Source organism: Perognathus longimembris, chromosome 18, assembly GCF_023159225.1.
Source record: "Perognathus longimembris pacificus isolate PPM17 chromosome 18, ASM2315922v1, whole genome shotgun sequence".
NCBI lineage: Eukaryota > Metazoa > Chordata > Mammalia > Rodentia > Heteromyidae > Perognathus > Perognathus longimembris.
Window position 1 is genome coordinate 22,488,910 of NC_063178.1, and position 26,773 is coordinate 22,515,682.

Here is a 26,773-nt window from a genome sequence, read left to right on the forward strand (position 1 = left end):
ATAGGAATTGTATATAGTATAATCCTAAATTTGGCTTTCATTTCAACTTTCCAAAGGTCCCAGTAGAGGAATAAATTTACCTTAGTATTCCAATAATCAACTTTAAATTCACTCAAGAAATTATCTTTCTTAAATCAAGAATCGACTGTGGAAAAGAAGAAGAAGAGAAGCCAGCTGTGGTGGAGCATGTTTCTAGTCTCTGCCCTTGAAAGGCTGAGGCTAGGTGATTACCAATGTGAGGTGACCTGCATTATTTAATGGGACCCTTTCTAAAAAGAAAAATGGAAAGTTAAAATGTCTTATTCTATAGCAGGTCAAATTTTAGGTAACCAAACCTATGACAAAGAAAAATAGGAGCAGAGCACTTTAGAGCTGTTTCCACCCATGTGCCAGACAGAAGTATTTTTGAAGACTGTAGCCTCCTGACTCTGGACCACTGCATCTCAGCTGAATCATTAGTACTATGTTCAGCTATGTACACATCTGGAGAGATCACAGTTCATTGTTACTGCCATTGTTATGCTCTACCATTTCATCTAAAGAAGCAGCAAGTTGTAACCAATTTTTTAAAAAGGAAATTTAAAAATTAGTATATATGTATAAAAACATTACGTGATAGAATTTTTCCAAAATCCTTGTTAAAAGAAAACAATGAAAACAAAAATATTTCCTACTAATAGAACCAGTAAACATTGCAACAAGTTTGTCATTGTAAATGAGCCCAATAAAATCCCATAAACATTGGAGAGCCAACTGTTATGAATTAGTAGAACATATGAATTATAGAATATGTTGTTAGTTTGTCTGTTCACTACTTTCATGTTTCCAATGTTTTCTTGTTTATAATTTAATTAGGTACTGATATAGTATTCTAGAATACGTATTGTCATACCAGTAACATCTATTTATTTGCATTGAAAAGTAAACATCCTCAGAAACTTTTTATTTCAGTAGATTAAGCATGCTTTTCTGCTCTTTCCTTGAAAGTTATGAGTAGTCAGACTTTCCCCAGTAATTAATAGTCACACATTTTGAATCCATGGGAAAAAATACAGGGGATGTTTGAGAGGTTTTACATCACTACCAGTCAAAATGCTATACTACCTACCAAAGGAAGTTTTAAACAGTAAAATTAAAGAATTCTATTTAAAAAAATAAGTACAAGCAAGGTCACAGATACATAAATGAATTGTACAATTCAAAAATGGTCAGACGGGGCTGGGGATATAGCCTAGTGGCAAGAGTGCCTGCCTCGGATACACGAGGCCCTAGGTTCGATTCCCCAGCACCACATATACAGAAAATGGCCAGAAGCGGCACTGTGGCTCAAGTGGCAGAGTGCTAGCCTTGAGCGGGAAGAAGCCAGGGACAGTGCTCAGGCTCTGAGTCCAAGGCCCAGGACTGGCCAAAAAAAAAAAAAAAAATGGTCAGACGGTTGAGTGCCAGTGGCTCATGCCTGTAATCCTTAACTCTCAGGATGCTGAGATCCGAGGACCATAACTGGGAAAGCCTAGAAGACTAGAGAGTAGACAACTCTATGATCAGTGGAATTACATGACATTGTACTGCTAGAAATGAAACACCAGGATGACAGACTTTGAATCTTGCCATTATAACCACCTAAAATCAATAAGGTAGACTACAAATTCTGGCAAGAAGGTTCTAAGTATTGGTTCCCCATTGGCCTGTACAAATAGGAAATGTATCCTACACAAAATATATTATGATTTCCTCCATAAAGAAGAGGGTCATATTAGAATCACTTCCAACAAAAAATGACCTTACTCAAGTTGCTTTGTAAGCTGGTATCAAAAATATACTATCCTGTATGAAACTGTAACTTTTCTGTACATCAGTTTGATAATAAAAATTTGAAAAAAAATACTGTAGGTTCTGTAAACAAGATGGTCAATGTTGTGACTCCCTAAAATCTGCTTTGGTGGTGTAAAAGTGGAACTATGTTACAATAAAACTTTATATTCAAAATTGAAAAACTATATATATACTATCCTAAAGTTGGGTGCACTAGCTATTTGATATTTTAATAAATTTGACACGTAGTTCAACGTGTTTGCCTACCTGTTTTGAGTTCATGTTCTTAGTATGTGATTTGCAGACTTGAACTCTAGTGAAGTAGTATATGAAATTATGAAGCCTTTGGAGATGGTTACAAAATTATCTTTGGCTGCCTTTGGCCTGTTTTTTCATAATTTCAAATTAAAGAAAACTAGATAATGGTATTTTAAAATGATACCACTTATCTGATTTCCTTGAGTAAATGTGGAATGTGACTCTCAGTTATCTAGTCGTTGGATTTCAGTAGGATGAGCATCAAGGGTCACCTATGGGAAGTCTTTATGTGCCAAATCTACATCTGTCCCCATCACCCCTTCACTCCCATGCACATTCTTCTGGGTCTGAATTCCATCATGTCACACATAACCATAAACGGATCTTGAAAACATATTTGGCATCCTACTTACTCTTTCAGAGAGCTATGTAGAGTCATTTTCATATCCAAAGGAATAAACATTAAATAAATGATAACAATTGTTACCACTGGAAAGAGGTCCCCTCTTAGTATGTATATACATTCAGGAATGTAACCTATATCTTTATTTTTGTTTTGTGTAGTGAACATCAAAAAGAAGAATTGTGGGCTAGTGAAAATCATAGGGGACTGATAAATCCTACTCTCAGTATTGACTCGATCATTTACTGCCTATGTGATGTTTACGTTCTCTTAAGCAGAGATGTGGTTTTGGAGCATGGTTCAATGGATAGAGCACTTTCCTAAAAAGTATTAGGCCCTGAGTTGAAACTGAAAACACACATACACAAACAAAATAGAACTATGTTTTGTGTTGTTTTGAGGATGAACTATGAAGAGAGTAGCTCAATATCTGGCACATAGCATCACGATTCTGTGGTCACTTTGGTAATATTCTCAGAATTTTGTAAGCTTAAAATACAAAATCTCTCTTACAGGAACACCAGATGCATTTTCCCAATTACTCACCTGCCCGTATTGTGATAGAGGTTACAAACGCTTTACCTCTTTGAAAGAACACATTAAATATCGCCATGAAAAGAATGAAGATAACTTCAGTTGCTCCCTGTGCAGCTACACCTTTGCCTACAGAACCCAACTTGAACGTCACATGACATCACATAAGTCAGGGAGAGATCAGGTAAGTGAAATGGCAATTTACTAACTTTCCAAATTTTGGAGCTCAACTTTGAATGAAAGGCAAGCATTTTATCATGTATACAAGGATGTAGTAGACACTGTCTTATCTGCAGTCTTCTAAAATTGGAAGCAGTTATTTGCAAAGAATTTTTTATTTTCAGGTAATGATCTTTACATCCTTAATTAATTACTTTGTAAAGCCCATAACAAATATTCCTCCAAATTTGGAATATTTCACATTATAGTCTACCAAAATGTTCAATGTAAGAAAATAAATACTGGTTGCCACTTGACTTACATTGAAAGATTTAATTTTTTTCTTTAAACCAATGATTACTTTATTTATTCTCAGTATTAAAACTGAATTTTTTTCCTGTAAAGGGGAAGCTGTGTACTTTAAGTACCTAAAGTTTTACGTTTTCACTCAAAAGACCCAATTTCATAGGGTTTCATATGATTTATTCTAATTCTATGTCACTGTGCCTCATTTTTCTAGTAGTATAAGCAAAAAATGGTACTATGTAGCTCTAAGTTAAACTGTTAATATGCTTATAAGTTTAAACTGTTAGCTCCAATATCTTGTTTTAAAATCTAGGAGCTTTACCAAGGTCCTTTTTGTTACAAGGTTCTAATGACTGTCATCAATCAGCACTCAAAATAATACACATTAAACTCTAACTTTAAATATCAAATGATTATCAATTCAGGGCCATATGGTGGATTAAAAGTATGTACCACTTTGATTGCTTAAATGGAAAAAATTGGAACTAAGGAATGTCACTATTTGAAGAGAGAGAGGGAGAAAGACCATTGGGATTCAGAAGGAAGCAGCAAAACAGCATTAAACAAGGAGAATCATAGGCATCAGGTGCTAAAAAAAAAAAAGAGAAGAACCAAACCCTTGCCTAAGAGCCCTCAGGAGATGGAGGAGAAATAAAGTTACGAGCACAAAGGCAAAGGGCCCTGGAGACAAGCCTGCATTGCTAGTTGCAGAATAGGCCATACCTCCTGCTAGGCTTAAGTCCAGCATGGGGTGTTGGTGAAACCGAGATCAGTTGAGACCTGCTGGGGCCATAGCAACAAGTGAGTATTTAGACTCTTCATAGACATTGAACTACATGAATACAGTAAGGGTTGTGTACAGTGCGTGACTGAAGGACTCATTTGACAAACTTTGGGAAAGAGGGTAAATTTCTCACAGCAGGAAATGGGCAAAGGGTATGTGATAGAAGCTGCCCCTTGCTAAGGGCAGTCCCACTCATGGCTCAGATCTCTGGGCTCCCCAATCTCTCCACGGCCTGTCCACAGGAACTCCCACCTGTTGGAAAAGCTGCTTTGTTAAGAACCAGCCTGGCAAGCAGTTACAATAAACATAGCCAAACACTCCTCCCAACGGGGAAGCTAGGAGATGTGCCCCCTTGAAAATGATACCTCTCCTAAGTCATCGCCTTGTCACCTGCCACTAACTGCTCTCCCCGTGTCCCACCCCCTGAGCTGCTGCTTGAGACAAGTTATTCCAAGTCGCCACTCCGAAAATTTCAGAACTAACTAACATTAAATGGGCGCAAATGGACATCAGTGGACCAAACACTGGAGGAACAATATTGGATACTTGGACAGAATTCAGCCAGTATTCAGACTTCTCTGTGAAAAATAAAAACTTTTGTTCTGTTTCATTTTCCATTTTTAAATTTTTTATCAGTGTGCTGATTTCATTTTTACAATTTTTCTTGATGGCTTATCAACCTGTGTTTACTGCTCTTAATTCCTCTCTCCCACTGCCATCTGTGACTACAGCACCCCTCCCGTGGTCATTGAACCTGCACTCCTGTGTACCTTGGTCCCACGCACCTTGCCCTCCTGACCGCAGCTCCCAACATCCTTACATTTTCCCTCCTACCCCCGTTTATCCCCAAATTTTAATTGCTGTACAAATAATAATTTTTTCTTAATCCCCTACAGTCATACATAAGAATGCTAGTTCCTTTGATATGTGGCACTGTTGTTCTTGAGGATGAAAATATACATAACCATTAAAATGTGGGAAAATGTAATCTCACCAGATGAATAGAAAGCAAATGAACAGTAGGAAAGAATCAAACACTTAAAAAACAGTGAAGTTAAATGGCAAGAAACACTACATACTTCTCAATATTGACATTGAATGTTAATTGTCTCAATTCTCCAATTAAGCACATAAGATAGCAATTTTTATTAAAAAGCAGAAACTATGTGTTGCTTTAAATACAAAAAAAAGAAAGAAAGAAAGACCTCTCAGTGGAAAGCCAGTGAAACTGGGGAGCCTGGAGGGAGAGACCTGTGCGTGTTGTCCAAGAACCAGGAAGATGGCCCCTGTGGACAAATAGGAGGGAGCTAGACAGGTCCATAGCAGTAATGGAGGGTCGATGATGTAGGGCAAGATAAAGACTTGGAACTTCAGTCTGTAATGTGATAAGAAAGCCTTTTAAGAATAGTAGACTTGTAAAATATTTTTGAGAGACTCATTGGGTAGAAAATAGATCAAAAGAGACAAGAATGGAAAAGCCACTCTTTTTATGACCTGATTCTCCAATTCAACTACTGTGCTTTAGACAGATCATTAAATATTCTTGGACTTGTCTTCTTTGTATGTAAATTAGAGACCAGAAACAATAATCTACTTCCTAGCAAAGTCTATAATATTTTAATATTTAGTCAATGCCATTGCTTAATTAGTGGTCAATAAAGCATAGCTCTGATACTTGAAATAAAGTCCAGATTTTTTTTTCTCTATGTCAAAATTCTGCTTCCACAATCAACTTCCTATTTGATAATAATTTTAAGAGTCACATTTGTGTAACTGCTACAATTCAAGGCCTTTAAGAAATGAAACAGTTACCAAACTCACCACAAGCAATATTGTTAGCAGATTGAATGTTCTTTATGTCTAAAGTTCTTTTACTTTACAACTAAAACACCAATTCTTTCTTACAGAGACATGTGACCCAGTCTGGGGGTAATCGTAAATTCAAGTGCACTGAATGTGGAAAAGCTTTCAAATACAAACACCACCTGAAAGAGCACTTAAGAATTCACAGTGGTAAATATTTACTTTCTCTGCATCCTGCCTGTTGTAGTAGCATCTGTGGTGAGAAATCTATCAAAACATGAGGCTTACAGATGATTAATAATTACTTGCTTTATTTTCGGGATAAAGACTACTATGGAGTTTATAAATGGTATTGTATTAACATCCTTACCTTTAACTGAAGTATATCAAATTAATATACTATGACATACTTCAATGTTTGTAATCAGAAGCTGATGAAGCATGTTTTAACAAGTATATCTTGAAACCGCTTAAGCTCTCTGCTGAATGTTGATCTCATTGCCTCTTTTGTGTCAAGATGAACTTTGCAAAAGGAGATAAGAAGGTGGATACAGCCTTTCCATGAGCAAAGCCGATAGAACTCAGTAAGAAAATCACAGAAAGGTTCTATGTAGCCAGTGAATGAGGATGCCACCGGAGAGAGAGAACTGTGACTGACAAGAAAGTGGAGGAAGTATTCCCCGCCATTGTCACCTTCACCTCACCTAAGCCTTTGCTTAGAAGCCATTACATACAAAGTGAATCCTATGTGATGAAAGAGCTACTTAGGATCAACACTGAGAACTTGTATTTTCCTGTCTTTCCAGATTCTACCTAAACAAAAGCTATAAGCTATGAGAAAGCTTAGCATCCCACATTATACCATAAAATCCCTTCTCCTTATCTTGATGTGTTATTTTTTTATTTAAATAATTTTAATGAAAACTCTGATAGCTACGGAATGGGAAAATATGGGTGCCCCACATCCTTTGCTTTGTGAAAATTACACGCTAACATTTCCATTTCGCAAACATCTTCCTACAGAAAATTACAGTTGTGTGGCTTTGAGGGTTGCTGATATCTGTGACATATTGTGGCATTTTGCTATACTGAAGTTACATCTCTGGGTTCAGTCTCACTCACATTGTCACTTGAAGATGTTTGTACCAAGAGTCTTTTTTTTTTTTTTGTCAGTCATGGGGCTTGAACTCTGGGCCTGGGCACTGTCACTGAGCTCTTCAGCTCAAGGATAGTGCTCTACCACTTGAGCCACCACGTCTGGTTTTCTGGTGGCTAATTGGAGATGAGAGTCTCATGGACTTTCCTGCCAGGGCTGGCTTTGAACCATGATCCTCAGATCTCAGCCTCCTGAGTAGCTAGGATTCTAGGCATGGGCCACCAGCACCCAGCTGCACCAAGATGCTTATGGGGAAATTTATTTATATTCACACTTTTGATAAATGTTTCTAAAAAGCAGAGGTTAGCTTTTGCAGCTTCCCAGAGTATGCTGTTTCTTACCTTGCTTGCTGTGTAACAATGCATCAGTAATAGTATTGTTTCAGTGATCTGCCTTTAAGGGGAAGGCAGTGCTGGGGACAACTCAGTGCAGTTGCTTCACCACTTGAGCTGCGTTCCCAATCATCTTGTCTTGAGGTAAAGTCTCCCATTCCCTTTGCTTAGGCTGGCCTTGAACTTTCAGTCCTCCTGACTCCAACCCCTGAGTAGCAGGGAATACAGGCATGGATCACCAATCCTGGAAGTAATATATTTTCATACTAAAGATGATTCAACAGGGTTTTAAATTAGAAAAAAGGGAAGGAAAGCTTAGAGTAGCATCCTTATGGTTGTATAAGATTTATCAGATTGTTTCTTGCAAAAAGTTGGGAAGCATAGGATATGGGTCCAGAAATAAGACTTTTAAATGTAATTGCAAAATCCTGCATTGTTATCTAACATCTGACTCAATCAGGAAGTAAATTTGGATGAACCACAGCTTCCCACGGGTTGACAGTAGATAACAGTTGTCTACTGCTTTAAAATGAATGCAAATTTAGACTACTTTTGGAACATAGAACTCCCAACTGTATTCTGTACAATCTGTTTTTTAGATCTTTGTACCTACCCGTCTTAGTCTTAAAATTATTTGCAAAGGTGTAGTGGCTGACACCTACAATCCTAGCTATGCCCTGTCTTATTAACAAGCGAGCTACTGTGATCCACAGGTATTTGTGAGGTGGAAGTATAGTGAGCGCCTGATCCAAAGCTAGCATACATAGGTAAAAGTATGACAACCTATCTGAAAAACAAAGCAGAAGGGATGGGAGGCATGGCTCAAGTGGTTCAGCACTTGTCTAGCAAGTGTGAGACCCTGACTTGAAAACCCAGGACTACAAAAAATATAGGCAGCCAATATGAAACTGGTACACTTTTAGTATAGCAAATAATTATACTGAAGGTTATATAAGGAAGAAACTTAAAGATCTGATGCTCACTCCATTAAAAAGTTGTTCCTTGGAGCATTATAAAGAGAAAAGTAGAAATTTATATCATCCTTAAGATAATACAGCAGGGAGAATTTGATAGGGTCATTTTGAAATCAGGTTCTTCAAAAGAAGCCAATGTTCTATTTCACCGAAGCACAATTTTTAATGAAGCGTGTCTTCAGGATGACTTCTTGGATACCACCCGAGTATAACGCTCTCTTACGGTCTGGTTAACCCAAGAGATTTGTGGGTAGGGCTCCTCCACGGGTCATCCCGGCACTGGTGCCCAGCTACAAACCATACATTACTAGTTCTTGAAGACTTAATGCAGAAATTGAAAAGAGAACATTTAAAAACTATTATACCAAAATATTGGTGAAATGTTTTCACTATATTATGGGAAATGTAAGCAAAAACACCTATTTCTCACCACAGGGAATTTAGAAGGCACCATCAGCATGCTTTTCACGCTAGGAAAGGGATGAACTGCGTATCCTTTGGGCAAGTTCTATAATGTTTTTTACTCATATGGATTTTTTTTAAGGATTTGAAGATCAAGAACTAGAATTTTCCTCCCTAAAAATACCTAGATTGATGCTTTGTTTTTACAATATAAAAGTAATTGTTGGGTTGAGAATATGGCTTAACAGTAGAGTGCTTGCCTAGCATGCGTGAAGTCCGGGATTTGATTCCTCAGCACCACATAAACAGAAAAAGCCGGAAGCGGCGCTGTGGCTCAAGTGGCAGAGTGCTAGCCTTGAGCAAAAAGAAGCCAGGGACAGTGCTCAGGCCCTGAGTCCAAGCTCCAGGACTGGCAAAAGAAAAAGAAAAGAATTTTCTGTAACTAACATATATAGAGAGAAAGATATGCATACATATATATATAGAGAGAGAGAGTGCAAAAGATGTATGTATGTATGTTGCGGGGCTTGAACTCTGGGCATGGGTACTGTTGTTGAGCTCTTCAGCTAGAGCTCTACCCCTTGACCCGCAATGCCACCTCTCATTTTCTGGTGGTTAATTGGAGATAAGAGTCTCACAGACTTTCCTGCCCAGGCTGGCTTTGAACTGCAATCCTCGGATCTCAGCCTCCTGAGTATCTAGGATTACAGGTATGAGCCACCAGTGCCCAACTTAAAATACAATTTTTTACTAATGAGCCCTATGCAGAATTGTGTGCATTAACAGGAATTTGCACTCTGTGTAGAAGCCAAGGTATGGCAATTTGAGTTATTCCCCCCCCCCCCGCCCCCAAATCTATACTAGAGGTGAGGCCAAACACCTGCACAGCTCTTCCTGGGAGAATAATGCCATATTTTTTTTCATGGCGTTAGCCTGGAAATTTTTACATTGAATGTTAACCAAATACTCATCTTTACTGTTTAAAAAAAATCCAGTATTCAGGATACATTTAACTGAGTAGTGAAGCTTGCTAGAGTAACTTTCAAGCTGAACTAGTGAGAACCTTAGTAAAGGTAAATTAGATGGTGTGCTTAGAAAATACACCAGGAAGCTGTGATGTCGGAAACAAAGGGTTTTCTAATAGAATAACTGGCTTTAGAATAATTGTTCTGTAGACTTTCTTTCTCACAGTGGCAAAATATCAAGGTAATTTTTAGCAAGAAAAGTAACCTAATTAGTATGTATTGAAAACTTGACTAAGTAAACCACTTACTAGTTATTAATATGCATTTACTTTACTTCTAAAGTCCTTCGCAAACCTTATGAGGTAGACCATGGAGGCTCAGAGAACTCAGTTCACTTGTGTGGTGTTGTCCAGACTTGCTAGCCACTGGTCTTTAGCATCTCCTTTCTTGTATAGATAAAATACAATCAATCTATAACCAGATTTCAAAGGAAAAGTTATTCAAGCCTTTTTAACTTTGCAGTATTGATTTTGTACAAAGCCTACATTGACTTCCTCACTGCTTTCATTTTTTTGTTCTTTTTTTTTTTTTTTGGCCAGTCCTAGGCCGTGAACTCAGGGCCTGAGCACTGTCCCTGGCTTCTTTTTTGCTCAAGGCTAGCACTCTGCCACTTGAGCCACAGCGCCCCTTCTGGCCATTTTCTGTATATGTGGTGCTAAGGAATCGAACCCAGGGCCTCATATATACGAGGCAAGCACTCTTGCCACTAGGCCATATCCCCAGCCTTGCTTTCATATTTTTTTTTTTTTTTGCCAGTCCTGGGCCTTGGACTCAGGGCCTGAGCACTGTCCCTGGCTTCTTCCCGCTCAAGGCTAGCACTCTGCCACTTGAGCCACAGCGCCGCTTCTGGCCATTTTCTGTATATGTGGTGCTGGGGAATTGAACCTAGGGCCTCCTGTGTCCGAGGCAGGCACTCTTGCCACTAGGCCATATCCCCAGCCCTTTCATTTTTGATTATTAAAAATAAAGGAGAAAAAACTTTAGGGCTAAGTAAACAAATCATTATTATATTTCATAAGTAGCGATCATTCATCTTATAAAGGTTCAGAGATCATCTTTAAAACCTGCAGTGGGACAAATCCGTGAGTTAAATGACCAACACGACCCAGAGGTTCACACCTTGCTGAAGCTAATAGTTTGTAATATATTAACTCTAAATTCATGGACTCTAACCATAAATTAGAACCATAAAGTACTTTATGACAATATTCCCTTCAGTTTAATTCTCCCAATTTTTCTGCCCATGTCTCTCTCATGGTAGATGAGAATAAATGCTTTGTAGTCCTGGTAAGTCTAGAGAAGCAAGTTTAAAAGAGGCCAGTTCACACAACCGTTGTATTTTATCAAGGAGATAATCTGTTTTAATATAAAAATAAAATCTTCAAGATGATTTGCAAACCTACAATAACTTGTGTCTTTAGGGATAATATGCGTTCCAATTTAATAAGTGATTATACTAATGCCTTATACTAAGGATTTCCTTCTATTAAGAGAGATCCTTTTTTTGCTTTCTTCTTACATAGTATTTCTCTGCAGTTGATTGGACAGAGTAAAATATGTAAATGATATAGGTGTGTAAAACAGGAAAAGAAAAGCATTTAAGGGGCTGGGGATATGGCCTAGTGGCAAGAGTGCCTGCCTCATATACATGAGGCCCTGGGTTCGATTCCCCGGCACCACATATACAGAAAATGGCCAGAAGTGGCGCTGTGGCTCAAGTGGCAGAGTGCTAGCCTTGAGCAAAAAGAAGCCAGGGACAGTGCTCAGGCTGAGTCCAAGCCCCAGGAATGCCCAAAAAATAAAAAAATAAATAAATAAAAACATTTAAAAAGTCAGATTAATTAATTTTGGTATTTGAGAAGAATTAGCTAATTAGTTAGTTACAAAGATTAGCAGAAATGGTGTTCACCCATACTGAGAAGATTCCATGATTGGTTAGCTTGCATAGTTCAGGCTAAGGTTTTCTAGTGTTCATAAAATCCATGTGGCTTTTGAACTAAAGTAATGATCAAAAATAAAAATATATCGCAGGTATATTTGTTAATCTTGCTTTTTAAAATGGCTGCTGCTTATTTGGGGGATGCATAAAGGCTTATGCCCATTAATTTAGTGACTGTGATTTTTTTGTTTAGGAGAGAAGCCATACGAATGCCCAAACTGCAAGAAGCGTTTTTCCCATTCTGGTTCCTATAGTTCACATATAAGCAGTAAGAAATGTATCAGCCTGCTGCCTGTGAATGGGCGACCCAGAACAGGACTCAAGACACCCCAGTGTTCCTCGCCGTCGCTCTCTGCGTCCCCAGGCAGTCCCACACGGCCACAGATACGGCAGAAGACAGAGAATCAACCCCTTCAAGAGCAACTCTCTGTAAACCAAATTAAAACTGAGCCTGTGGATTATGAATTCAAACCCATCGTGGTTGCTTCAGGAATCAACTGTTCAACCCCTATACAAAACGGGGTTTTTAGTGGTGGTGGCCCATTGCAGGCAACCAGTTCTCCTCAGGGTGTGGTGCAAGCTGTTGTTCTGCCAACAGTTGGCTTGGTATCTCCCATAAGTATCAATTTAAGTGATATCCAGAATGTACTTAAAGTGGCAGTAGATGGTAATGTAATAAGGCAAGTTTTGGAGAATAATCAAGCCAATCTTGCATCCAAAGAACAAGAAACAATCAGTGCTTCATCCATACAACCAGGCGGCCATTCTGTTATTTCAGCCATCAGTCTTCCTTTAGTTGATCAAGATGGAACAACCAAAATTATCATCAACTACAGTCTTGAGCAGCCTAGCCAACTTCAAGTTGTTCCCCAAAATTTAAAAAAAGAAAATCCAGTTCCTACAAGCAGCTGCAAAAGTGAGAAGTTACCAGAAGATCTCACTGTTAAAACTGAGAAAGACAAAGGCTTTGAAGGGGGGGTGAATGATAGCACTTGCCTTCTATGTGATGATCGTCCAGGTGACCTCGATGCACTTCCAGAATTAAAGCACTATGACCTAAAGCAGCCTGCTCAGCCGCCTCCACTCCCAGCCCCAGAAGTTGAGAAGCCCGAGTCCTCTGTCTCTTCAGGTACTGGAGATGGCAATTTGTCTCCCAGTCAGCCTCCTTTGAAGAATCTCTTGTCTCTCCTAAAAGCCTACTATGCTCTGAATGCACAACCAAGTGCAGAGGAGCTCTCAAAAATCGCTGATTCTGTAAACCTACCACTGGACGTAGTAAAAAAGTGGTTTGAAAAGATGCAAGCTGGACAGATTTCAGTGCAGTCTTCTGAACCATCTTCTCCTGAACCAGGCAAAGGAAATATACCTGCAAAAAATGATGAGCAGCCCCAATCTACAAATGCAGATGAACCCCAGGACAGCACAATAAGTCTACAAAGTCCTCTGAAGATGTCTAATTCTCCGGGTTTACCAGTGGGATCAACAGTCAATGGTTCCAGAAGTAGTACACCATCCCCATCACCTTTAAACCTCTCGTCAGCCAGAAACACACAGGGTTATTCTTACCCCGCAGAAGGTGCACAGGAAGAGCCACAAGTCGAACCTCTTGATCTTTCACTACCAAAGCAGCAGGGAGAGTTATTGGAAAGGTCAACTATCACTAGTGTTTACCAGAACAGTGTTTATTCTGTCCAAGAAGAACCCTTGAACTTGTCTTGTGCAAAAAAGGAGCCACAAAAGGACAATTGTGTTACAGACTCAGAACCAGTTGTAAATGTAATCCCAAGTGCCAACCCCATAAATATTGCTATACCTACCGTCACTGCCCAGTTACCCACAATTGTGGCCATTACTGACCAGAACAGTGTTCCATGCTTACGAGCACTCGCTGCCAATAAGCAGACTATTCTGATTCCACAGGTTGCATACACATACTCAACTACAGTCAGCCCTGCAATCCAGGAACCACCTCTGAAAGTGATCCAGCCAAATGGAAATCAGGTAAAAACACTCCCCTCTTAAACCCGGTTAGTCAAACGCTAGGCTGAAAAAACATCCAATAACCGTAGTCGATCCGGTTGTTCCAAATTTGTGTTTAAAACAATAAAAAGAGCCAGGTGCCAGTGGCTCATGCCTGTAATCCTAGCTACTCAGGAGGCTGAGATCTAAGGATTGCAGTTCAAAACCAGCCAAGGCAGCAAAGTCTGTTAGACTCTTACCTCCAATAAACTACTCAGAAAAAGCCAGAAGTGGTGCTGTGGCTCAAGTGATAGAGCAAAAAGAGGCTCAGGGACAGCACCCAGGCCCTAAGTTCAAGCCCTAGGACCTGCAAAAAAAAAAAAGGAGGGAGGGACGGACGGGGCTGGGAATCGGTGGTCTGTCATCCTCCCTATTCTGGAGGCTAAGACTAAAAGGCTCATAGTCCAAGTGACCAGGGGAAAAGGTGCTCAAGTGGTAGAGCACATGCCTAGCAAGTAATACTAAAGAACAAATGGATCAAGCCAGGGATGGTGTCTCACACCTTTATAATCCTAGTATTCAGGAGGCTGAGAGCTAAGGCTCTCACTTGGGAGCCTGCCTGGGCAGATAAATCCATGGGTCTCTTGATTTCCACTTAACTAGTAAAAAGCTGGAGCTGGAGATGTGGTTCAAGTGTTAGAGCTCCAGCAATGGTATAAAAAGCTCATTGAGAGAACAAGGGCTTGCTGGGAATATGGCCTAGTGGCAAGAGTGCTTGCCTCGTATACATGAAGCCCTGGGTTCGATTCTTCAGCACCACATATATAGAAAAGGCCAGAAGTGGCGCTGTGGCTCAAATGGCAGAGTGCTAGCCTTGAGCAAAAAGAATCCAGGGACAGTGCTCAGGCCCTGAGTCCAAGGCCCAGGACTGGCAAAAAAAAAAAAAAAGAGAGAACAAGGGCTTGAGTTCAAGGCCCAGTACTGACACACACAAAAACTGCTAAATGTTTGCCTCAACTTTTGTGGCATGTCTTCACCTTCTTACTAATCCAAAATATGGTATCAACTAAATTTAAAGTATTATTATTCTATTAGGAAAAATGACATGTGTGTCTCAGCTGGAAACTTACTTAAAGTTATAAACAAAAAATAAAAGGAAAAGTGTAGTACTCTCTTTTTATAGTTAAATCCCAAAAATTATTAATAGTTTCTGCCTCATTGTTATCATTAGTAAGTATGTTCACAAGTTCACATTAGGCAGACTTAGCTATATCTTTTTAAATACACCTTTCATTATAAAAGACTTTAATTAAACGTACATGAAGTATACAAGTAATGCATCTAGTAAATTGGCTATGAACAGTGAAAATAATGAGGCAGATGATAATATACGGGAAATTGTGATCATGAATCTGTATGCATTTTTCTCTTTAAATTGCCATACAAAAACACCAGGACAGTTTTGTGTTGTGCGACTGTGGTATATCGCATTGTCCAAGATTTTTACATGTGTCTGACCTTCCCATTTTTTTGAATCAAGTGGATACCACAGATGACTATTTGATCTTTAATGCAAATATCAGCTGCAAGTTGATACAATCTAATAATTTTTGAATTAAATTTTTATTGTCAAAGTGATGTACCTCTGTACAGTACCTCTGTACAGTTTCATATGTAAGGCAGTGAGTACATTTCTTATAAAACTTGTTACCTCCCTCATTTTTCTCCTACTTTACCCATTCCCCAATCTCCCCTCCCCCACCCGAGTTGTACAGTTGGTTTACAGCATATTGTCTTCTAAGTACTGCTGTTGCACTGGTTCGCCTTTTACCCTTTGTCTCTCCATTTTGATGTTCCCCTTCCTTAGTTCTGATTAACGTATATACAATACCCAGGGTACCAAAATCAGTTACCGTGACATCAGGGGTAAAACCATGGGGGAGAAAGACAAAAAGGAAAAGAAATAATTTCACATGGTACGTTGAAAATAACAACAAAGACAAACCACTTATTTCTATAACTTTAAGTTCATTTCACTTAGCATCTTCTTATGTGTTCATATGTACATAGCTATTGAGCTATTGTGATCTTCTTCTGCTAGGACTATCCTAGACATGTACTAATTATTACCAATGAGGGAGACCATAGAGTCTATGTTTCTTTGGGTCTGGCTCATTTCTTTTCTAAGAGGCACATGAAGAAGTGCTCAACATCACTGGCCATAAAATAAATGCAAATCAAAACAACATTGAGATTCCACCTCACCCCAGTAAGAATGACTATTATCAAGAAAATTAATAACAACAGATGCTGGTGGGTTTGTGGCCAAAAGGGAGCCCTACTACACTGTTGGTAGTAGTGTAAACTTGTTTAACCACTCTGGAAAGCAGTGTGGAGGTTCCTCAAAAGGCTAAACATAGAGTTTCCCTATGACCCAGCAACTCCACTTTTGGTCATTTACCCAAAGGATTGCAAGCAATATCATACAAAAGCTACGGGCACAACTATGTTCATCACAGCACAATTTACTGTTGCTAAAATATGGAACTAACCCAGATGCCCCTCAGTAGATGAATGGATTAAAAAAACGTGGTACATATACACAATGGAATTCTATGCTTCTACCAGAAGGAATGACATTGCCCCATTCATAAGGAAATGGAAAGACTTGGAAAAAATCATACAATCTAATAATTTTAATATCCTTAAATATATATTTGCTGCTTTGTATTTTTCCTTAAATATTGTTACTGGGTTTCCTAAAATTGTAATCACTCTTGAAAAATATTTCACAGGTCTAGTGAATTTACATGAAACAGTTTGCATACCTTTGAATACAAGAATGAGCTGATTTTAACATTTCACATAATCATGTAATTAGATCAATTAGTAGTGGTTATTTTGGCATTGATAAGTAGCTGACAGTGAACCAGACAAATGTCTGTGTTTCTTTTGCCTTAAGAAGGCACAAGAAATGCAGAAAGCTATGTACGTTCAGGAAATATATAGGTTTACGGGCAACAGATTGGAACAATCTTATCTGACCTCATTTTATAACAGGCTTCCTGTAGGAGTATTCCATTCCTAAGAGAGTCTTCCACCCATAAGGGATGTTTGAATATTTTTGTTCTACTACAATTCTAAAGATTCCTTTTTTACTAGAAACTGCTCTTCCTTACAAATGCTGATACTTTCGTGCTCTTCCATGCTTCCTTATTAGAAAGCCTTTCTACATCGCAGGGACCAGAAAGTGCTTCAGATTCTTCCAGAGGTCTAGAGGGTACACTAGAATCAGAGGAGTACATTTTTTTTAACTTAATGTTATTGTCAAGGTGATGTACAAAGCGGTTACAGTTACATACATAAGGGAGTGAGTACATTTCTTGTCATACTCATTACCCCCCCCCATTTTCTTCTACCTTCTATCCCCCCAGCTACCCCCCTCCGAGTTGTACAGTTAATTTTCAACATACTGTCTTTTGAGTATCCCTGTTGCTTTGGTTCATCCTTTATCCTTCGTCTCACCATTTTGATGCTCCGCCCAGATAACAGTATATTTTTAGTGCAGTTCTGGCTATGCAGTCTGCAGCCTCTCTTTTGTATGTGCCAGTCCCCACCTGTGACCCAGCGGTCCACATCTGCAGTGATGAGCACAGCCTTGCTATGCTCCACTGTCCAAGAGCACATAGTGAGGTAGTGCTGAAACCCACACTTGGTTTGCATCTCTGGTTTGTCATTTCATTTGAAACTAAACATTCTGTATTTTCTCTTAGGATGAAAGGCAAGACACTAGCTCAGAAGGAGTATCAAATGTGGAGGATCAAAATGACTCTGATTCTACACCTCCCAAAAAGAAAATGAGGAAGACAGAAAATGGAATGTATGCATGTGACTTATGTGATAAGATATTTCAAAAGAGTAGCTCATTGTTGAGACACAAATATGAGCACACAGGTATGTCAATAAACTCATTGTCTTCTATAAAATTGCTTGTTATATGACAGACTGAAAGAACATCAGTTTGTTGTTGATGTTGTTTTCCACATCTCAAACCCTGATTCTTTGTGGACCTAGTGTTTAAACTGTGCTCCTTTGTGTTTGTTTTGTTTTGATTTATTCTAATAGTGACTTCATTCCTTTGAGCTGACATGGCATCCATTCTGTCCACATTCACTGAATGCAGGCTTATGCTTTACTGATGAAACATAGCACACATCCATAAACTATGAGCCCAGGAGGATGAAGTTACAGGAAGACATGACGTGTCGGCATCCTGGGAGGCTCAGCATGCAGGACTTGCCTGCTGCACTGGCAAGCCTTGGATATTTGTCACTCAAAGGTTTCAGAACGATGGGTTATGTTTTATAAAGAATTTCTTCCATAGAGGTTAATCTGGATGACTCTAAGGCCGCTCTGTATAATCTTCAACAAAATATACACTCCTTAGGTCAACTCAGGAATTGGAAGCCTGTGGCTCATAGGCCAAATATGGGGCTAGGCCTGTTTTTCTAGAGCTTTTGAGCTAAGAGTGTATTTTCGTGGGTACCTAGGTTTGAACTTGTAGCTGTCTGCTTACTTGGCTCACTTGGCTGGCACTCTGCCATCTGAACCATGCCTCTAACTTGGCTGGCTTTGAACTTCAGTGGTCTGGATCTCAGCCTTCTGAATAATTAGGACTATAGGTATAAGCCACCAGCTCCCAGATTTACGATTTTTTTTACATTTTTAATGATTGAAAAAGATATCAAGCATAATTATGATGTGAAATTATTTAAAAATCAAATTTCCAAATCCCTCTAATGGTTCACTGGGTCACAGCTGAGCCCATTTGTTTGCCTGTCATCCATACCCGCCTTCTGCTCTTCTGTAAAGATAGATTGGAGTGTCTGCAGCAGAGGCCATTTGGCCAGCAAAGCCTAAAATATTTACTACTGGCTTTTACTGAAAACATTTGCCAACTCCTGGGCTGATTCCAACTATCCAGCAGAGTGCTAGTAAATTTTAATAACTGGTTCTCTAAAGAGGGGGGAAGCCCTTCTACAAGGGTAGTGTTGCAGATCTCTGTGGCCTAAATACTTCCAGCACAGTTTACTTCAAACTCGAGTCAGCTTCTAGTCAGCCCACAGAATTTCTGATAATTTAACAGTAGTCTCCTTCTAGACAATAAAAACTGGCTGTTACATACCAATTCTCTCTAACACAGGTTTGCTGTAGAAGTGTCTAGTTTCATCATAAGCTCTTCAACCTCCTATCCCCTCTTCCGTCACCTTTACCAGCCATTTTGGCGACAATATCCAGACGTATCTTATATCCTTATCAGCTAGGTTAAAACATTTATTCTTATGAGAGGAGACGTAGAGAAATGTTCCCCTTTTACAATCTACAGATTCAAAGGCATTTCCCACTAACACTTGAGTAGTTCTTGGAGTACAGAGCGGGCATGCCGGTTCATGCGTGTCATTCCAGCTACAGAAGAGGTGGTTGTTGGGAGGACTGGGATTTGAGGCCAACCCAGGCAAAAAAGTTAGCATGACCTTCTCTCAACCAATAAAGCTGGGCTTTGGTGGCTCATGCCTATCATCCTAGTAATGCAGGAGGCATAAGTAGGAGGATTGCTGTATACGCCTATCTGGATAAAAACACAAGACCCTGTACAAAAATAGCTAAAGCAAAAATATCTGGCAGCATAGCCCAAGTGGTAGAGCACTTGACCTTGCATGCATCAAGGCCTGAGTTCAAATGCCAGTACCACCTTCCAAAGGAAATATACACGAGAAGGTTATGTCTCCCCAAACACATTTTTCTAGTTGTCTCCACCAAGAAAAAATTAAAATTATTCCTTCTTCTCAGGACAAGAATTCAATGTTCAAAAATACCAGGATTTAAAATACATATGAAAACATCCTATCTTTAAAAAGAAAACTTTTTAAATCATTGCCATGTTTTCAGTGTTAACTGCTTGGTCACTTGAAATTAGAATAGCACCAGCCCTGACTGTGGTCCGCCTGTTGTCAGTTGTTGTGAAGCTGCATTTCTCAAGCTTGTGCATTCTCACTTGGTCAAGGCTGTCTTCAACAGGAAAGCTTACTTGTTGGCTTTTGAGTAAAGCATTTTGCAAACCTTTAGAAATCACAATTTCTGGGCTGGGAATGTGGCCTAGTGGTAGAGTGCTTGCCTCGTACACATGAAACCCTGGGTTCAATTCCACAGCACCACGTATACAGAAAACTGCCAGACATGGCTCTGTGGCTCAAGTGGCAGAGTGCTAGCCTTGAGAAAAAAGAAGCCAGGGACAGTGCTCAGCCCCTGAGTCTAAGGCCCAGGACTGGCCAAAAAAAAAAAGGAAGAAATCACAATTTCTTAAGAACCTCGGTACATAGGTCTATGTGTATGTGAGTTGGACTTTACGGTTCCTAAAATGGGTCAATTTTTTTGTTTTTGTTTTGTTGTTTTTTTTTTTGGCCAGTCCTGGGCCTTGGACTCAGGGCCTGAGCACCATCCCTGGCTTCTTTTTGCTCAAGGCTAGTACTCTGCCACTTGAGTCACAGCACCACTTCTGGCCATTTTCTGTATATGTGGTGCTGGGGAATCGAACCCAGGGCCTCATGTATACGAAGCAAGCGCTCTTGCCACTAGGCCATATCCCCAGCCCCAAAATGGGTCAATTTTTTTGAAGTTGAGAATCCCTCCTTGCTGTGTGTGGACCCACTGTCAGCTCGCATCAGCGTCATGAGATGATGCTTCTATTTTTAACATTTCTATCTTGTGTAATTCCCACTGATTTTTTCATCTACATAGTATGTAACATACAAAGTGTGTGTGTGTGTGTGTGTGTGTGAGAGAGAGAGAGAGAGAGATCATACGTTAAATTACAGAACAGAAACTTGAAGATCTGGAAGTTTTTAAGCATTGAATAACAATCCCACCCTCTCCCCAACCTAAATTGTTCCTGACACTGATAAGGACTGTATTCACCTAGCAGCACTTTTAGTTCATAGCTGTTCTTATGTTGCAGGTAAAAGACCTCATGAGTGTGGAATCTGTAAAAAGGCTTTTAAACACAAGCATCACTTGATTGAACACATGCGCCTACATTCAGGAGAAAAGCCCTATCAATGTGACAAGTGTGGAAAGCGCTTCTCACACTCGGGATCTTATTCTCAGCACATGAATCACCGCTACTCCTATTGCAAGAGAGAAGCAGAAGAACGAGACAGCACAGAGCAGGAAGAGGCAGGGCCGGAAGTCCTGATGAATGAGCATGCCGGTACCAGGGCGTCTCCCTCCCAGGGAGACTCCGATGAGAGAGAGAGCTTGACAAGGGAAGAGGATGAAGACAGTGAAAAGGAGGAAGAAGAGGAGGAGGATAAAGAGATAGAAGAATTGCAGGAAGAAAAGGAATGTGGAAAACCACAAGGGGAGGAGGAGGAGGAAGAGGAGGAGGAGGAGGAAGACATGGAAGAAGAGGAAGGAGAAGAGGCAGAGGATGAAAGGAAAGAAGCAAACACTGAAGGGCCAATGAAGGATGAGGGGGCTGTCCCCCAGGCTGGCAGCTTAGAGCAAAAAGTCAGCGAGAGTACTGAGCAGGTGTCTGAAGAGAAAACAAATGAAGCCTAATAGTTTTCTAGAAGGAAAATAAATTCTAATTGGTAATAAAGTCTGTTCTATATTATCCATGCTTTTTATGGAAACACAGTACCCTATGCTGTGATTCCTGTCACTACTGTGTAAAGTCAGAACTGAAAAAAATACAAAATACAAAAAAAAAAAAATTCCGGGTGTGCCTGAACCTCAGACCTAGTAATTTTTCATGCAGTTTTCAAAGTTAGGAAGAAGTTTGTAACATGAAGCAGATTAGAAACTTTGATGACTCCGAAAGCAAAGATTGAACAGGTTAAAGGAAAATGATTACTAGATAAGCATCTAGCATTGTTTCATTTTATCAGTATTATTTCTCTTATGTCGGTTCATTCTTAAGCTATACAATTGGGAGGAATTTTATAATTTTTATTGGTAAACATATGCTAAATCCGCTTCAGTATTTTATTATGTTTCTAAAATGTGAGAACTTCTGCACTACAAATTCCCTTCACAGAGAACTATAATGCAATTCCAAACCATGAGCGCTACCTTTTCTAAATTCAGTCTAGAAGGTAGTAATTTCTAATAAGTAGATGTCATAGTGGGGCATATTGTCAGCCTTAAGAAAGCAGCCGATAGAAGAACTGAAGTTGAAGTTGCTTCCTCCTGTGCTTTCACTGGAGCTCAGAAGCTGGTCATTGCGTTCTGACTGCAGGGACTAACAGTGTTGATACTGGCAAGGACAAACAGAGGTGTCAGAATCAGTGTTCATGATTGTGTTGGAGTATGTGCTAGCAAATATGAAGGATATGATATGAAGGTTTGTATCTCCTTTGGCCTTAAGCAAGACCTGTGTGCTGTAAGTGCCATTTCTCAGTATTTTCAAGGCTCTAACCCGCCTTCATTCAGTGTGTGGCCTACAATAACTAGCATTTGTTGATTTACTCATTGTATCAAATTCCCAAATAAAACTTAAAAACCACTGACTCTGTCAGAGAAACTGAAACACTGGGACATTTCATCCTTCAGTTCCTCGGTATTCATTTTCTGTTAATTGACTTTCAGAATTTCTCTATAGAAACAAAGGGAAATTTTCTAATCTGTTTTATCCATGTACTTGCATTTCAGACATGGACATGCCATTATTTGGCTCATAACTGTTTCCAAATGTTAGTTATTATGGACCCAATTTATTAACAACATTAGCTGATTTTTACCTATCAGTATTATTTTGTTTCTTTTAGTTTATAGATCTGTGCAACATTTTTGTACTGTATGTCTTCAAACCTGGCAGTATTAATACCCTTCTTACTGACATATGTACTTTTAGTTTTAGAAAACTTTTATATTTATGTGTCTTATTTTTATATTTCTTTATTTATTACACAGTGTAGTGTATAATACTGTAGTTTGTATTAATACAATAATATATTTTAGTATGAAAATTTGGAAAGTTGATAAGATTTAAAGTAGAGATGCAATTGGTTCTCTTGCATTGAGATTTGATTTAACAGTGTTATGTTAACATTTATACTTGCCTTGGACTGTAGAACAGAATTTAAATGGGAATGTATTAGTTTTACAACAACAATCAAGTCATTTTACCTTTACCCCGTTTTTAATATAAAACTCTTAAATTTTGAAATTCACTGTGTGACTAATAGCATGATGCTCTGCAGTTTTATTAAGAGATTAGTCTAACCATAAAACTCATTTCTTTAGCAAGCCAAATTAGGATTACCTTATATAAACAGTGTTGGGAACAATGTTTAACATTTTGTGCCAATTTGTTCCTGTATTCATGTATGTAAGTTACCAATCCGACTCTTCATTTTTAAGTTCCTTGTTACACCATGGTCATTTTCTAGTTTTTTATCAGACTCCCCCATCTCACAATAAAATGCATCAACAAGCCTGATCTACTGTCATTCTTTTCATCATTATCAAGGCTTTCTTTGGAAAACTCTGTGAAATGGATTACTATACTGCCATCTTGGACTTGACTGGGCTGAGTTTGGGTAATGCTGGATATTTCAGATACTCACCACTAAATCCGAAATTTTCTCATAGCCTCGTGTTTCTGGAGAGGTTAGAGTTGACAGCTGAAGTCCTCTGTAGAGCCATTCTTTCTTCCTGGAACTTTCACCACACACACACACACACACACACACACACACACACACACACACACGTCCCATAGTTACTTACCTCTAGATCACTTCAGGGATGTCTGAGTTTGGATGCCTTGTTCTCTACTCCCACAAATCCTCGTGCCTTTCTCATCATGTCTCTTGTGCTGTTTTTGTATTCTTTTCCCTTAGGAACGGGAACCATATCTATCACCGTCACTGTCACGTGCCCACTATCCAACAGAGTACCTACCACTAGTTGGTACAACAAATACTTGTTGGGTGAAAATATAGTTTGCATGTTTACCAAGCTCAGCTGGGCTTTCGCTATTTGTTCTACTTCTAATTCCAGAATATATGTTAAATAATTCCACTAACAATCATTTTTCTCAAGTGGGTCTCTTACACACTAAGCATAATAGACATAGATCACTTCTTCCTTTCTATAGTTAAATCTCTAGGTATCTCCCTGGTGCTTCGCTTCAGGTACATGACACAGGCATTCAAGACTCATAGAACTGACTACCTCCAATTGGAATGTTAGGTCCAAGCCTGGCACTTTCTTTTCTAGGGCCCCACATTCTTGCCCATTTTCATCAGGTTGCCTTATTTCTTCTGTCACTAAGGACAGTTATCCAGTCAACAAATTCACAATAAAACTTGGAAATAACAAGCAACCTTTCTCTAGAGGTTTCTGTCCACACTACATTCACTAAAGCTCAGAGGACAGTGTTTGACACGTGTATCAATGACTGGTAAAAGAATTCCAGTCTTATCAGACGTTTTACAACAGAAAATAGGTGTGGATCCTTCCCACTCGTCCCTCAATTTATGTAACAATAATTATAGTACCAGAGCCATGCTATTTATATACATGCCATGTAGAGGTGTTTTGATACCTGTATCAAAATTATGTTCTCATAAAGATAGAACTACAAAGAGAAGCTACCCATGTACTCAGGGACACATACACAATGAGGATCTGAGTACGGGCCTATCTGCCTCCAAGAGCCATACTTTTAATTAGCCTATATCCCATTTCATAGAAAATAACTGTATAATCAATATTTATTTCATACCATGGTGGAAGGTGGGAACATGAGGTGTTTTTTTTTTTTCAAATCTAGGTACAAACCTAAAAACAACTTTGAAAAGTTAACATAGAAATGTAATCTTAGTTTCTCCCTTAAAATTAATAGGAAGACAGATTAAGACAATTGTTATTTTAATTTTGTCTCTAACAAAACAACAGGCTCCTGTGCTCTACTAAGCAAAAATACATTCTGTTCAACAGCATCTAGAATATGTATTCTTTTTCTAAAATATATGGAATATTCAAATTTATAAGGATTGAAATAAAGTGTTTACTCTCAATAAAAGATGAACTACGAATAAGTAATGTATGTATACATATATGTTACTATAAATCCCCTAAACGCTTGGAAAGTCAACAACACAGTAAGTAGTCCATAGATGGGAAGAAGAGATTCTAAAATACGATTACCTAAATTAAATTAGAGTAATATTAGAATTTGTGGTATGCAGCTAAAACAGTACGTATAAGAAAATCTAGGGGCTGGGGATATAGCCTAGTGGCAAGAGTGCCTGCCTCGGATACCCGAGGCCCTAGGTTCGATTCCCCAGCACCACATATACAGAAAACGGCCAGAAGCGGCGCTGTGGCTCAAGAGGCAGAGTGCTAGCCTTGAGCGGGAAGAAGCCAGGGACAGTGCTCAGGCCCTGAGTCCAAGGCCCAGGACTGGCCAAAAAAAAAAAATTAAAAAAAAAAAAAAAAAAAGAAAATCTAAACTTCTACCTTACGAAACTAGAAAAAGAGCAAAATTAAAACAAAAGCAAGCAGAAGAAAAGCAGTGGTGAGGAAAAAAGAAAAGCAATTACATAGGAAATAAGTCGGGTTTGACTTTGAAACGATTAATAAACATCTAGCCAAACAGACTGAAGAGAAAAAGAAGAGGCACAAATTACCAATATCAAGAAAGAAAACAGGGGCTGGGGATATAGCCTAGTGGCAAGAGTGCCTGCCTCGGATACACGAGGCCCTAGGTTCGATTCCCCAGCACCACATATACAGAAAACGGCCAGAAGCGGCGCTGTGGCTCAAGTGGCGGAGTGCTAGCCTTGAGCGGGAAGAAGCCAGCGACAGTGCTCAGGCCCTGAGTCCAAGGCCCAGGACTGGCCAAAAAAAAAAAAAAAAAGAAAACAGACAACCTTACAGATCTTATAATAAAAGGATAATCAGGAAATAATGACTTTATTCCAATAAATTAGATACACTGGATGAAAATGATACATTTCTTGGGTCATTCTTAAAAACTCATTCTTGAAAAAATAGATAGCACAGAAAGTCCAGTAACAACATTTCTAGTTAGGAAAAACAACAACAGCCATGTTCCCACAAAAATGTTTCAGCCCAGATAATTCTACTGGCGAATTCCACGAGCTGTTTATACAATATGTTGAACCAATTCTACGAGTATTCATTTAGAAAAAAGAAGAAAAAATATGTTCTGCCTCAGTCTGTGAAACCAGGACTAGCCTGATATCAAAACTAGCAATGTCACTTCAAGAAACAAAACGACATGCTAATTATATCCCTCATGAGCATACAATCTAAACTCTTTAGCAAAATATTAGGAAGCTAGTTTGAACACATTTACCAAAAGGAAAAATACATCATAATAAAGTAGGATTCGTGCCAGGAAAACAAGGTTCATCCAGCAGAGTCGATTAGTGTAATTCACCACATTTGTAGAATATAATTTTTTAAAGCATACAATTATCACAATAGGTTTAGGAAATGCACCTGAAAAATCCAACACCAAGTTATAAAAATTGTCAGTAATCTAGAAGTAAAAGATAATCTCCATCTAGTTAAGAACATCTATAAAAATCCAACAGATAGCATTGTAGCTATGAGAGGCAAAGTGTTTTCTCATGCTTTTCTTAAGTATTGAGCATCCTACCTTTTCTAAAATGACTAAAGACATAAATAAGAGTAAAAGAGAACTAAAACTTCATATGCTGACAACATGTTTATTTGAAGAAAGCAAATACTGAAGAAGGATCAACTAGAAAAGTAAGTGGAAGATTACAGGATACAAGATCATGCAAATATCTTACCAAATAGTATTCGGAGAAATAAAATTTTATACTTAAAATGTATACCATAAAAATATGAAATATTTAGGCATAATTT

At 38.9% G+C, this 26,773-nt stretch overlaps 1 protein-coding gene across 5 annotated transcripts in view; it reads left to right on the forward strand.

The window, feature by feature from the left end:
* The window catches only part of Zeb1 (zinc finger E-box binding homeobox 1), a 148,874-nt gene extending 125,529 nt beyond the window's left edge, over positions 1-23,345 (forward strand). For all 5 annotated transcript variants that reach the window (XM_048367818.1, XM_048367814.1, XM_048367815.1 and 2 more), the window contains 5 exons: positions 2,989-3,191; positions 6,164-6,269; positions 12,081-13,888; positions 17,620-17,800; positions 20,862-23,345. In XM_048367818.1, coding sequence (XP_048223775.1) covers positions 3,162-3,191; positions 6,164-6,269; positions 12,081-13,888; positions 17,620-17,800; positions 20,862-21,463 — 2,727 coding nt within the window. In that variant the 5' untranslated portion in view covers positions 2,989-3,161 and the 3' untranslated portion in view covers positions 21,464-23,345. The remainder of the gene's footprint in view (positions 1-2,988; positions 3,192-6,163; positions 6,270-12,080; positions 13,889-17,619; positions 17,801-20,861) is intronic.
* Positions 23,346-26,773: the final 3,428 nt, after the last annotated feature.